General features: G+C 40.2%; 3 protein-coding genes across 5 annotated transcripts; all 3 read left to right on the top strand.

Moving 5' to 3' along the window:
- Window positions 1–673: 673 nt before the first annotated feature.
- Window positions 674–3,587, top strand: pvalb5 (parvalbumin 5). Of its 2 annotated transcripts, none has more exons than XM_044331527.1 (5): window positions 674–853; window positions 1,435–1,501; window positions 2,452–2,584; window positions 2,923–3,032; window positions 3,298–3,587. In XM_044331527.1, exons 2-5 carry the CDS (start codon window positions 1,441–1,443, stop codon window positions 3,318–3,320), a joined length of 327 nt encoding a protein of 108 aa, XP_044187462.1. In that variant the 5' UTR covers window positions 674–853; window positions 1,435–1,440; the 3' UTR covers window positions 3,321–3,587. The 2 variants fall into 2 exon arrangements, with proteins under 2 accessions (XP_044187462.1, XP_044187461.1); XM_044331526.1 differs by having other exon boundaries at window positions 1,429–1,501.
- A 2,086-nt stretch (window positions 3,588–5,673) lies between these two features.
- On the top strand, window positions 5,674–8,224 carry LOC122967633 (parvalbumin beta-2-like). The gene is made up of 5 exons (XM_044332380.1): window positions 5,674–5,776; window positions 6,704–6,772; window positions 7,020–7,152; window positions 7,549–7,658; window positions 7,928–8,224. Exons 2-5 carry the CDS (start codon window positions 6,712–6,714, stop codon window positions 7,951–7,953), a joined length of 330 nt encoding a protein of 109 aa, XP_044188315.1. The 5' UTR covers window positions 5,674–5,776; window positions 6,704–6,711; the 3' UTR covers window positions 7,954–8,224.
- A 1,630-nt stretch (window positions 8,225–9,854) lies between these two features.
- LOC122967634 (parvalbumin beta) lies at window positions 9,855–11,774 on the top strand. Of its 2 annotated transcripts, none has more exons than XM_044332383.1 (5): window positions 9,855–9,961; window positions 10,542–10,605; window positions 10,719–10,851; window positions 11,268–11,377; window positions 11,487–11,774. In XM_044332383.1, the coding sequence occupies exons 2-5, from the start codon at window positions 10,548–10,550 to the stop codon at window positions 11,510–11,512; spliced, it is 327 nt and encodes a 108-aa protein (XP_044188318.1). In that variant the 5' UTR covers window positions 9,855–9,961; window positions 10,542–10,547; the 3' UTR covers window positions 11,513–11,774. The 2 variants fall into 2 exon arrangements, with proteins under 2 accessions (XP_044188318.1, XP_044188317.1); XM_044332382.1 differs by having other exon boundaries at window positions 10,539–10,605.
- Window positions 11,775–13,875: the final 2,101 nt, after the last annotated feature.

Below are 13,875 nucleotides of genomic sequence, written 5' to 3'. Positions count from 1 at the left end.
TAGCAAAAATAAAACACACTGTTTTTTATCGCAGTATTCCCAAATAAAGGAATGATGCTCTAGAAGTCAAGATGCGATATGTTGTTGATCCTAGGAAGGCAGCCACACCTCTATACATTATACTATAATTCTGTGAGTGTTTCCTGACAGAAATGTTATTTTAAGGACTTTCCCACCCAAACAGGTAACACCTGATAATTTACTTTTTAGCAGGCGTGGTTGGAGGTGTGACTCCCTGTGTGTTTGTTAACAAAACAAAACCACACATGTCCTCTTTGTTATACATAGCTAAAAATTTACAATATGACGGTTACACTTCCATGTGTTTACACAGTGTCTTTCTTAATATTATCAGACATAATTAACAACTAATAAAAAATCACATTCATTTCAGCTACTGAAAATGTTTGCAACTGAAATATATTGTCCTCTATATTTTATATTATTCTTTTTTGATATTAATAGAAACAATAGTAATAGCATTAGTAGAGGTAGTTGTAGCAGAAGTAGTAGGATAATTCTTTAATGAACATTTAGCACTGGTAAAAATGCATTTATATTTATGATTATCAGGTTTGAGTGTCATTATTTTTTGTGTATATTTTCATGCCTGCAAGTTTGCAAAACAATATGAATGAAAAATTATCCGCTCTGATTAACTGATGAAGGAGGAGGAGGCTTTCTGTGGCATGGAGGAAATCTCCCTGGGTTTGAAGACAGATACGTCAGGTTGCTTCTTGCACTCTGGATCGTGAAGCTGCGAGAGAGTGTTGGTGGCTTCTAGGCGCAAAGCAAGAGAGGCAGAGATCTGCACATCATAGGCTCAGAGAGTGAAAACCTCACCCGAAGCACGGTGAGTACCAACCTTTTTGTAAATTCATGTGCACGGCAATGCTTGTGTGGTGGTAGCTGGCAGTTCTGTGTGAATATGTTTGTGCCTTGGTGCATCAAAGTTCTTTTGCTATGTAAGTAGAGAATAACTGTTATCATGTAGGAGGGAAAAATAGGATGTTTTTGTGTTTTCTCCTTTGAGTTGCAATAACTTTCTCTGAGGAAAAGAAAATTCTTTTGCTTTGAGAAACAAAGCATCATCATCTCATAAAACTGAATCCATGCCTGATGAAATCTCACCCTCCTTCTCTCTGAGAAAGCAATTGAGTTATTGTTAATGTTATTGTACTTTACTGTTAAAATGGTACAGCGCTACTGATAGAAGGCACAACTCAGCACCTTGTTTTTTTGACAGTGCTGATGTACCTGAAGACTACCCACACAGGAATGATGAATAATTAATCAGTCTACAAGTTCTGAGTGTTTTTATCTGACACAGACTGTTTTTATCTGACAGCACAAAACACCTGCACCAGTTTCATTTACTGTCACTTTACATTTCTTCCGTGCATGTGTGTATGTGTGTCCCTCGGGCAGCCACAGAGGACCATGGCATTTGCAGGGATGCTGAGCGACGAGGACATCAAGACTGCGGTCCAGGCTTGTCAAGGTGAGTCAGACAGCAAACACACACTCTCGCACGCAGGGAGACACATACTTTCACACACTCATCATTAACACAAGAGCACATACTTATAATAAATAGACATCCACACTCATATTACAGAGAGAGCAGGCTCTGATAAGCCCACTCCCCACTCCCAGAGGGGATACCTGTATGATGTGTTGTACACAGTGGGAACAGGGAGTCTGCAGGTAACCAGGCAGCCATGTGACAGGAGAGCAGTTACCACCCAGATACCAAATTGTTTATGTTGAGCATTCACACAGAGAAGACCAAATCACACAAGCTATACAGCCCTCACATCCCAAAGCACTTAATTATTTATCTCTAGCAATTATGTCTGCATGACAAAGCAGACACAGCTCAAATGCTCAGATAAAAATCAAATGCCAGCGCTTATATGCCCTTTATTTCAGAAAACACCCATGTTAGCAATGTTTCCGGCAAAATAACATTCAAAACTCTCTTTTTGCATGTAGCAATGATTTTTTTTAAAGAAGCCATACAAAACTTAAATGTTTAATAAAAGTGGGGGTAGCAACTATGTTTTAATTTGTCATACTGTGATTGCACACTTGTGACAGAAAATTACTTAAACTCATCCTAGATCAGAATTTCCACTCTCAATGGCTTGATAAATAAAGGGCTCTTAACATTTAGGTTTGCATTAGACCGATGGGCAATAGTCAGTGTGCTTTGACTGTTTCAATGGCATAATGACATAGCCTATAATGGTATAAGACAGTGATGCGCTACAGGGTGTGTATTGGTAAATGTCACCGGTTGAAGAATGAAAGTCATCTGAGCGAATGAGTAAATGCGACATCCCTATTCAGCCCCTTGCCATTATTGCTTTCTTGTCATTCTTTGATTGACCTCCCACTCCCATGTCTGTCTGCCTCTCCTCATCTCTCTCCCTCTCTGTGCGTACGTAGCTCCAGGCACATTCAACCACAAGTCATTCTTTGCGCAAGTGGGACTGGCCAGCTTATCTGAAGTAGAGGGGAGAAAAGTGTTTACAGTCCTGGACCAGGACAAGAGTGGATACATTGAGGAGGAGGAGCTAAAGTAAGGTTGGAGTGTGTGTGTGTGTGTGTGTGTGTGTGTGTGTGTGTGTGTGTGTGTGTGGTGGTGGTGGTGGTGGTGGGTGGGTGGGGGGCTTTGTGCATGTGTGCTACATCTATGTTGTAACTCCCTTGTGATGGCCCTCAGGCAGAGGTCACTGCGTGAATGGTGCAGCATTCGGGCTATGAATGTATTCAGAGGGGAGGGCTAGTGAGTGAACGATGGACATAGGGAATAAGAATAAGTTCAGATCTTGAAATGGGGAAAATGCCATCAGAAAAGTTCAATTCTATGATGATGTAAGTCGTAACTTATTGCAAATACTTTCTTCCACTCATCAGACGGTTCCTTCAGAATTTCTCTCCAGGGGCGAGGGAGCTGACTGTGGCTGAGACCAAGGCTCTGATGGCTGCAGGAGATAAAGATGGTGATGGCAAGATTGGGATGGAAGGTGGGTGCATCTAAAAAATATCTGTAAGCACATGGGAAAAAGAGCCATCTGTACAGGGGAGCTGTCCACTACTTAGTGCTGAAATTGCATTCTATGTAAAGCGAATACAAAAAAACTAAATAAGTATGCACTCAAACCAAAACTAACATTTATAGTGTGTTTAGTCATCTTGCTGGACCATGATGCTGAATGACAGTGACGTCTTGCTTGGAGAATACCATTGTGCTTAATAGGATCACTGACTGTTTCTTTTTCCCCCCCACAGAATTCTGTGAACTCATGAAATAAAGAGAATAAACATGTACGGCCACAACTGGATTTCCCTATTTCTAACTATGGATTTTTTATGGAAATCCTGATATTCCAGATTGTTTGATGCAAAAAACCAGAAACCTCAGATGTCCTGTATCTGCCTGCTGCTCTCCCTGTTGATGATACAATAATGAGTAAGATGTTTGGTGGAAAGACAGCAAAAGCTGGCTATTAGTCATGTGTGTTTAATCAATAAGGTAATTGGAATTGATTAATAAATGTACTTAAGATGTGATATCACTATCTGTTGTCTTGTTTTTTTCATCTGCTTGTTATGAACAATACATAAAGTGTCTCATTTTGTTCATAATATAAAGATAAGCTGAGACCAGGGTATATGGGCCTTTTACATTTTCTAAAAATGTAAACTGCTGTATGTAGAGACATCCAAGGTATTCAGGAATTTATATTCACTAAAGTCTCCCTGTCATCACTTAATTTACTCAAACCTGTTTATGCTGCCTATGTTTTAAAGAAAAGTTAGAGATGACAGATATGATAAATCATTACAGCCTTTTTACCAAATTATCTTGTGGCATAAAGAGACAGCGCCAGCTTTGAGTGGGCCACTGATGTGCTTCATTAAAGTGACATCTGGCAATTAATGTTCTCAAGTTTATTAATAAAAACCAGAGCATCTTATTAGGACTATAGTAGCACTGCCTTCTGCTAGACAGATTTTACATACAAAAACTACACTGGTAGTAAGTGACTGAAAATATCCAACATAATAATGAAAAAACAGGTTATTTATAACTGAGATGACTGAGATGAGCTTCTGTGATGAGCAATTTAAATAATAAAACAGTACACAAAAACAGCCTACAGGGCTTACATTTCATGAAGAGGTCATATGGGCCACAAAAACACATTCATCAGTCACAAGGCTGACAAAAAACCTGAAAAAAACTGGCTTCATCCTTGATTAAGTTAGTAATGTGTCAGCTGGGCCATGGAATACAGAGTATGCATTGTCAACATTTTACTAACTTGTTCATGTGTTCACATAGCACACAAAAAATAGTCTGAATGATCAGTGCACTGCCTATTAAGGACAGGAATTCTACAGTCTTGTCCCAGTTTGGGCGCCTCGTTCATCTGAAACTCAGCTCATTGCATGTAAAGATCAGACGAACCTCATGAAAGTATACTAGAGCCTATACGCCTTAAGTAAACTACAGCTGGTTAATGTCAATGACAGCATATAGGCCGCACATATCTTGGGGATGTATTGCTCCAAATCTAATCCCTGCTGCAAGAACAGAAATACTGAAAGCCTGACTCCAATAACCTATAATGATGTCATGATGAAACTGAGAAGAATACTAACTATATAAGAAACATGATAGGAGATTACCAGGCAAATTCACTACTGAGCAGGCTACACATAAAAGAGTAGGCTATCAAATATTATGCTGGTATTATAAAAACATAAAAAGTATACCATAACATAGGCTGAGTTGGACAGACGCACTAAACGTTCATAATGCACAAGAATGGACTTTATGACATCCAGGGAAGGTAAAATTAAAATCACACTATATACATTATAACAAGCACATAGTGAAAACACAAAGAAGATAAAAAGCAAAACTGTTTTCAATTCTGTAATTCTGTAATTCAATTCAATTCAATTTTATTTATATAATCACAACAGAAGTTATCTCAGGGCACTTTTCACATAGAGCAGGTCTAGACCGTACTCTTTCTTTTATTTTTATTTCATTTTAGTAAGAAAAAATCCCCTTCGACGGGAAGAAACCTCAAGCAAGCTCTAGGTGGGCGGCCATCTGACTTGACCGGTTGGGTTGAGATTTTTTTGGGTTGAAGTGGTTTTAAAAATGGTATTTAAGCAGTCCTTCCTTGCACCGATCTACACCGTCATTTATCTTTTAAGAGGTCATTTCTCTTTAACGTTATGTGAATGAACCATCCTTCGTTAATTGAGACCGTGAGCAGCAGTGAAATTGGCTACGAGTCCTCAAGTGAACATATCAAATGGCACTTGGCTCCGAGTTTTTCTAAACAGGAAATATGAACTATGGCCTATAAGCACTTTCACACATTTCTGTCCACTTAATTTAGGCTATATTCTTGGATGAAACATGCAACGTCAAAATCAGCATTTTGAATGTTGGCTCTAAATCATAGGAGTGCAACATGGCCCTTGAAGTCAGTGCGCTCGGGTTTCCACACCTCTAGCTATAGGCCTAGGCCCCCCGCACACATGGAGGTAGCCTCATTTGTTCACCTAAAAATAGGTCGCGACTACTAGACACATTTTTTCGAAACCCATGCATCTTGGTACCCGATACTGAGACTCAAAGCTCTGTAAATGGTGTTGCTGAAGCATATATAAGAGAGAGGGAAAGGGGCTTGAGACATTCACTCGAGTCCGCCTTGGTTTTCACTCGCCTCAACGCAACGCAAAGGTGAGTGGGAAGTGCGCCGCGCAAAAAGCCCACGCTGATTTCTGGCAGATTGCACTGGGAGGAAGGGCTTCAGACAAGGAGTTTTCCGTGGACTATAACTGTAGAGAGAAATGGAAACAACGTAGCTGACAACGCGGACCGCAGGACGATGCAATCAGTGTCAGAGGAGGCCAAATGTGGCCACTTGGTTTCAGAGGATCAGCATTTTGTGGATGATAATTGCGCTATTTTACAATACTCTTTTAACCGGATGACAAAGAAATACATTACACCTAAAACTGTCGACGCGTCTGACACCACTGCTTTCCCCCTTCAGCTGCATTGCATGGCAGTGATTCGTGGTGCTGTGGTTTGGCCTCTCAAGTGGGAGCATCATCTATTTAGTGCCATAGCAGCGTAACGTGTTGGGATAAACAGAGTCTGGCCTGCGCTGAGATCAGATATCTTGAGGCCCATAAAAAACAGTAGTGGAGACGCTGTGTGTCAGCCTTTGCTAATTAAATCAGTAAATTTGTTCAACCGTGGCCAAAATAAACAGGTGGAATTTAAAATGGCTGAAAATACTGACACTTTTATATTTCTAGACGCTTTGCAATACAGTGTTAATAATGGGTGAACTTTTATTCACTTGTCAAACTAGAGACAAGGAATAGAAAGAATAGAATAATGAATTTACTTTGAAGATAATGACTGTCCACTGTTGACCTGGCTCTGTTTGATAAAGTAAACACTGGTAACCACTGATGAGCACATCAAATCCTCTGAACACAACTCTCACTCTATATTAGACCTTCAGAATCTCTCAGATGCAATATATCAGTGATTCAGACTTGCTTGTTTCAAAGAAGGCTAGTTGCAATGTACCAATATGACCCCTATATAATATCTGTAAAGCTGATAATAACCCTGTTTTCTCTCCTCTCATAGAATAAAAAATGGCCTTCGCTGGTGTTCTCAGTGATGCTGACATGAAAGCAGCTCTGGATGGCTGCGCAAGTGAGCTTGACTTCTTTTCGTTTAGGATATAGTAATGAAACTACGTTTCAGAATTAGGATGCAATATGCTGCACCTACTTCTCTTTTCATAGCTATTACTATTATTTACATATGATTAAATTTCATTGCAAATGGAATTTTGACCTATATCACAATGCTCTAAATTCTCACTTTATACACTGGTACTTATCATAAGTCCTGTGTTGTGCTCATGCAGGGTGCTAATGGTGTTAACTATGTGTTCCAGGTGCTGACTCCTTTGACTACAAGAAGTTTTTCAAGGCATGCGGACTGGCCGGCAAGTCTGCAGATGATGTCAAGAACGCCTTCAAAATCATTGACCAGGACAACAGCGGCTTCATTGAGGAGGAGGAGCTGAAGTAAGACATTCAAGCAATGGACACTTAAAACTGACACTAAGTGCTTTTGCCCATCTAGTCCAAAATATATACCAGATCTAATATTACAGCCTGTGTGCCAGCTAGGTCAAAATCAGTCTTGTAAACAGGATTGGATTTTCTGTCTTAGCTTGAAAATCTGAGGGTCAAACAACACACTGACTGCACTAAAGGAGCTAAATAAATGTTTAATGAAGCTAGATGGTTTTTAGGACTTTGTACATTTGAAACCTTATGGACAGGCTTGTCAAACTGTACAATTAGAAACACCAAGAATATCTGTAAGAAACCCACTCTGCATAGTGATTTACTACAGACCAATTGACACAAACTGAGATCTACATGATTTTAACTCCTGCTGTTTTGTCCACCTATCAGGCTCTTCCTGCAGAACTTCTCTGCTACCGCCAGAGCACTCACTGACAAGGAGACCAAGGCTTTCCTCGCCGCTGGTGACAGTGATGGTGATGGCAAGATCGGAATCGAAGGTAAGAATTCTTTCACTTTCCTTGATATCTCTGAATGTATCAGAACACATATATTCATTTCACTCTGAGGCTGTTAACAGCAGACTCGAAACTAATCTGCACCACAGTTAAATTATTAACACCCATTCACATACTTCAAAAAGTGAATGTCTGCAAAGACTTTTGGTCAGAGAGTGAGTCCAATTAGACTAGATCATACCACTGTAATGACATGAGAATCTGAATACATTTTGTTCACTACTAATGGCAGTTTTATTCTCCTTTCACAGAGTTCGCTGCCCTTGTAAAGGCATAAATTTCCATTGACCAAGATCCACTTCTTTTCATGGAACTGCGAGCTCCTTGCAAGATTCAGTAACCATCAGCTGAAAGAATATTTTTTATACCTTATTTATGAGTTGCCTGCGGACTATTTCTCAACATGGAACACATTTTTTTTTACTGTTAATGGTATTCGGATGTGTTAAATGTTATGAAAAATGACTTGTGCAAATTGTACAAAACCATCTGCACTTTTGAGGAAGAGTGAAAAACCAGGAATAAATACTCTTTTGGTGTAAAGTGAACTCCTTCAGGTCAGTCGTCTTTGTATTGGTTAACTGTGCACAGCCCACTGTACTTCACATAGTGGTTATGTCAACACAGTGGGTTGGGAATGAAGTGATGCACCTGCCAGGGTTGTTAAATACTGGGGAGGTGCTGAGAGATGGTTGAACTGACCTGCCCAGCACTTGTTTTGATAATTGGTTAATGAGAAGGGGAGATTAGCTGGACTCAGGCCAGAAGCTGGCAAACATGTTGGGAATGGCCCTCGGTCTATGCTTGCATACTTCCTGGATACAGGGAGGTTTGCAAAGGGATAGCTGTCACACATAGTGTAATTAGGTTGTCTGCTCCAAGGTTTTTTTTTCCTCTCCAACAACTGCTGTGTAGTCAATTAGATGATGTGCTGTGGCAACAGGAAAGCTATTAACAGCCACTGTTGCATCAGCAGGATCTTTCAGCAAGTTAAAACTGGTGCAAAGATATAGATATTTATTGGTCTGAGGGGTTCTACAAATCAATCAATTTATTTATTCAATTTTCTTGTAGACATGTATTGGCCTAGTAAGAAATTTGAAGAGCTCATCAGTCATATTAAAGTCAAATTACAATTCCAGGGGAGCTTATGAATGTTATGGGAGCTGCAAGTCAGCAATATGTAAAACCCCTGTCAAATGACATCCAGGGCTTGTTACCATCAACTGGTGGTCAAAACAGAAAGAGGCAAAGTGATTTGATACCGCACAAGACAGTGCTGCCACCTACAGGTTAAAGCTATTCTATAAGCAAGACAAAACTATTCAGAATTCCTCCCTTTTTTAAACTTTATTACCTAACAGCATGAACATTACCTGGTGCTTTTAAGCGTAGTAACATGTTAGAATAACATGAATGGTACATGGACTTACAAAGAAAAGGGGCTTTGTGCAATACGAAATTAAAGAAAATTGACTTTCCAGTTAAAATGGGACTGATTGAAATTTGGAAAAGTTGTACTCTTTCCATGCATCATAATTATAACTACTGTATGCTTGATTTGATTTTTATATTGGAAAAAAATGTACAGCCTAAATTTGACAAAACACAAATTATTGCACTTGCCAAATACAATATCGCCCATACTCATTATGACTATGAGGTGACAATAACAGGTAGACTATTCCAATGTTAAACATGTCGACAACAAAAGCAGCTTGAACTACAATTTAATTTTGCACATTCCAAGACCGATGTGCACACATTTTCAAGACATAAATCGATTTTCTAAATAATAAAAACGACTGTTTCCTCCAAACTCGCCAAGTAGACTTGAAGTACATTTATGAATGGGATAGTCCATGCCATCCAAATCAACATTGTCACACGAAAAGAGGGAAAACAACCAATTATTGCCACTTACTCCAGCTCTAATGTATGCATGCTCAGTATCCACCCTCTTGGATATGGTTGTGTGTTGCCAGCAGCACTTTCAATTCGTCCTCCTCAGCCGTGGGTAGACCTATTCTTAGCATTGGGGGGGATATGCAAGACTTCTTCAAACGCACCTTTTAAGCGTCTTCATTTGTGAAACTTAAAATAGACCGCTCTCTGGCTGCGGGACGAATTCTCACCACCCCCTTCTCAACGGTGTCAGTTATCTTTTGCCTCGGATTTCGATGGAGTGAAACTATAAAAGGTCACCGGGAGCACCGGGAATTTCACTGCAGTCGACTCGAGTCTTGTCTGTATCATCTGTACCCTACAAAACCAAGACATCAGAGGTGAGTTTGAAGGAAAAGGAGAAAAGAAACCCGGGATCCATGCAGACAAAGACACAGCATCACGTTTGGCATCTTTAATGGTTTTTAACACTTAACAAGGACTTCGCACCGCATTGAAGCCATCTAAAGAAAGAAATGAGTTTTGCGGGTTTTTTTGCGGGAGGGACCAGCGTCAGCTGCTTGAAGAAGACATGGATTACTAGTCAGACCTCCCAGCATCTATAGCGTTGTAGCAGGGAACAATATCAGCCTCTTGAATGGGACTTCCCATTCAGGAAGAAGTGAAAGGAATAATTTGTCTTAAATAAATCTTTCTAAACTCTTTCTCTATTGCATTTTTTGGCGACTGTTATACAAATTATGGAGTGAATTTCTTTTGTTTTAATGATGATGTGATCGATATGCAGTGTCTATTTAATGGGATTCAGTTCTTATCCTAAAAGATCAAATCAAGAAATATTTATATAGGGAATCATGATCCACAATATCCCCAAAGTTCCCCTGGGGCTCCCCCGTGATTATTACTTAGCGATACTCTGTCTTAAACATTTAATATTACGTCTGTATTTTGTTTCAGCAGATCACAATGGCCTTCGCAGGTCTGAAAGATGCTGAGATCGCTGCAGCCCTGGATGCGTGCAAAGGTGACTCCTTAAGAGACAATCACAGCGCAATAGTGCTTTTTTTTTTTTTTTTTTTTTTTTTTAAATCCTGCTACTGTATGTGGATGTTTGTTAACAACCCGCTGTGATTTCAGACGCTGGTACATTCGACCACAAGAAGTTCTTCCACTCCTGCGGTCTGTCCGGCAAGTCCTCCGATGACGTCAAGAAGGCCTTCGCCATCATTGACCAGGATAAGAGCGGTTTCATTGAGGAGGAGGAGCTGAAGTAAGACATACACCTGCGGCTACGCACCAACTACAACAGCAGAGGGTGTCTTCTTCTGTCCTGAACAACAGAACATAGCTATAGTTTTTAGATTTTTGATGAAATGATTTGGCACAGATTTCCATACCATAAAAAAAGACATTATTGCATCTTTTGTCCCATCAGCTACTAATTTAGCACTAATATCATCTAATGGAGGGAACTAAACAGTGATCAAATATTCCAAATTGCTGAATACCCTCGATCTTTGATCATTTTTAATTAATCGTCCAATAAGTGATGAATGCTTTTCAATAGATAGATAACGTCTGCATCAGTGTAGAAAATGATCCGTTGTGCGGCCAGTTTGCATAAGTGTGTCTCAGCCAATGGGAGCTGGGGACCGTGAACTAACCACCGCCTCTGTCCTCGCGCAGACTGTTTCTGCAGAACTTCAAGGCAGGTGCACGCGCACTGTCCGACGCCGAGACCAAGGCTTTCCTCAAGGCCGGTGACACCGACGGTGACGGCAAGATTGGCGTTGACGGTACGGGCTCTCATCTGCTCTTTGAGATTGCAAAGACATTGTTTAAATATTTATTGGTGAAACTCATGCCAGCTGTTCGTTTTTTTTCTCTGTCTCTCCCTCCTTGTAGAGTTCGCTGCCTTGGTTAAGCATTAAGCGGCAACTGACCAACACCCGCTCTGATGGAACAACAATGCCCACGTCGACCTCCCCCCTTTTCATCTGAATATAAATAATTTTTATACATTTGCTTAAGAGACCTTTCCTCCTATGCAACACACTGTCCAGAAATGATGATTGTGAATGTCGCTCGGTTGTGTTCATGTCTTAAATATGAATTTTGCTTACTGTAAAATCTATGATGCACTTTCCAGGAACGGACGGTAAAAAAAGAATAAATTATTCTTTTGCTACGGTCTTATTGGCTGTTTATTCTTTATGAATGACCCGTGTCTGTTTAATTCATGAACATCATCTGACTAATTGTGTAGGGCAAATTCCTGCTCTCTCTCTCTCTCTCTCTCTCTCTCTCTCTCTCTCTCTCTCTCTCTCTCTCTCTCTCTCTCTAACACACACATACACACAATTACAGTTTGCTGTTTTAGCATGACATGTAGCCAAATAGGCCTACGTAAGAATATAATAGTGGATAAATAACAAGAAAGCAATTATAATCAAAACGATGTAGACCCATTACTATTAATACTCTCTCTCCCCAAAATTCAAATGGGCTAAATAAGCTTTACAAAATAAGCTTTAATGTTGAAGTTACATTATTGCCAAGACTAAATTACAGGCATGTTAGGCTATTGAATCATATCATCATAACAATCAATTAGGCCCCATATTTTATCAGTTGCATATTAGACTCATGCTCTCTCTCTCTCTCTCTCTCTCTCTCTCTCTCTCTCTCTCTCTCTCTCTCTCACACACACACACACACACACAAACACTGTAACTAAGTAGTCACGCAGCTCCATTCAGTAGCCACTAGATGGAGTCACGTCCACTAACAGTGGGAGTTGGGGCAGCGGACAGAGACCAGATGCGTTAAATCATCTGGAGATGAAAACAATTGTTCAGACATTTGATTCCCTCCAGTCAGAAGAGCCTGACTTTAAGTCATGGGGAACTTATCTATTTATCTATTCACGAAAGTGGGATACTCATCATACATCCATACATAAAGACGAAATCAAAAGAACATGTTTCACATGCTCGAGTCTTCACATTTTCGTGAAACTATTACTGAAAAAAAAATATCGTTCGTTAAATAAAATCATTTATTTCCAGTTCAACTCAACTGCTTTATTTTCTTGAAACTGATTACTGCTATAATTCTGTAGAGATTAAACAAAAGCAAATGAGATTTCTGTTTGATTTTAAATGTAGTTTCGTTTAATCTCATTGAACAAAAATATTGTTTTAAAATGATTTGTGACACTGACATATAAACATGATGTGATGTCAGAGGGGACAGAATAAAATCGTGTGTTATATACAAAAATAAAACAGTAGCCTAACAGCTGCAAGTTCAGTCCGATTGTTCCTGACCGATCTAGGCCTATATGTCCGGGAGTGACACTCGTAAAGAACATTAGCAAATGTAAATGAATAAATGATCGCCAAGTAACAGTATAGTCTGCGAGGTATCAACATGGCGCATGACATCATGCACCGGGTATGTGGGTAAAGTCGCACCACTGCTCTCGATCCGGTGTCCTTAGTCTCTTTTTCACACACAAGTCTGGAGGAGATGATTGAGTTTCTCTTTGCCTCAGGAGTCCAGCTCCACTGGAACCTCACAGAAGACTATCGGACATCACTTGTTGAAGGGCCCCATTAACAAGTTGGCACCGGGATTAGGTTTAGGAAAGGTTGACAATGACAAACCACCGGACGTACTACAAGCTTTTATTCAATAATGAAAGACGGCAGGTCGCTGCCAAAGCATTATACAAAAGCCACTGTGCGTCACCTGTGCGTAAAACTCATGCCCAAAGCGCCTGTTCGTGATTGTTACATAACACAGTTTCTTTAGAAATAACTTATGAATAAATATAATAAGATAAAATAAAGTAATGTGTTGGTTCCTTTTTCCCAGGCCACAGTGGAATTCTGTGCACCGTATCGCATTTCTACTGCTTACGAAAGTTTTCTGTCCTACGACCTTTAAATAATGTTTAAGAGGACCTTTACACACATGTCATGACACCTCATCACCCCGACTTTACCTGTTGTTCTCGGTCGCCAGCTGACGCGCGCGAGAGAGCTGCCAAGAGGCGCTCGTGCGCACGGAGTGACTGACTTCTAATGTGAGAAAGGTGCTGCGGTGCCCCTGCCTTTGGCTATATTGAAGGATATCCCTCAGTGTCCGGTTGCAGATGATATTTCTGGAGACACATTGGGGAAATACATGTCATTGGACGCGTTGATGGTGTAGTGCTTAGACTCTGATTCTAGCAAGCCTGGTTCAAAGCTTAGTGGGGCCTAATCTATCAGTTTTTGTTGTGTGTAAA

The sequence above is a fragment of the Thunnus albacares genome, chromosome 17 (assembly GCF_914725855.1).
Source record: "Thunnus albacares chromosome 17, fThuAlb1.1, whole genome shotgun sequence".
Taxonomy (NCBI): Eukaryota; Metazoa; Chordata; class Actinopteri; order Scombriformes; family Scombridae; genus Thunnus; species Thunnus albacares.
Note: the sequence above shows the minus strand (reverse complement) of the source record. Positions and strands in the feature narration are given on the sequence as shown.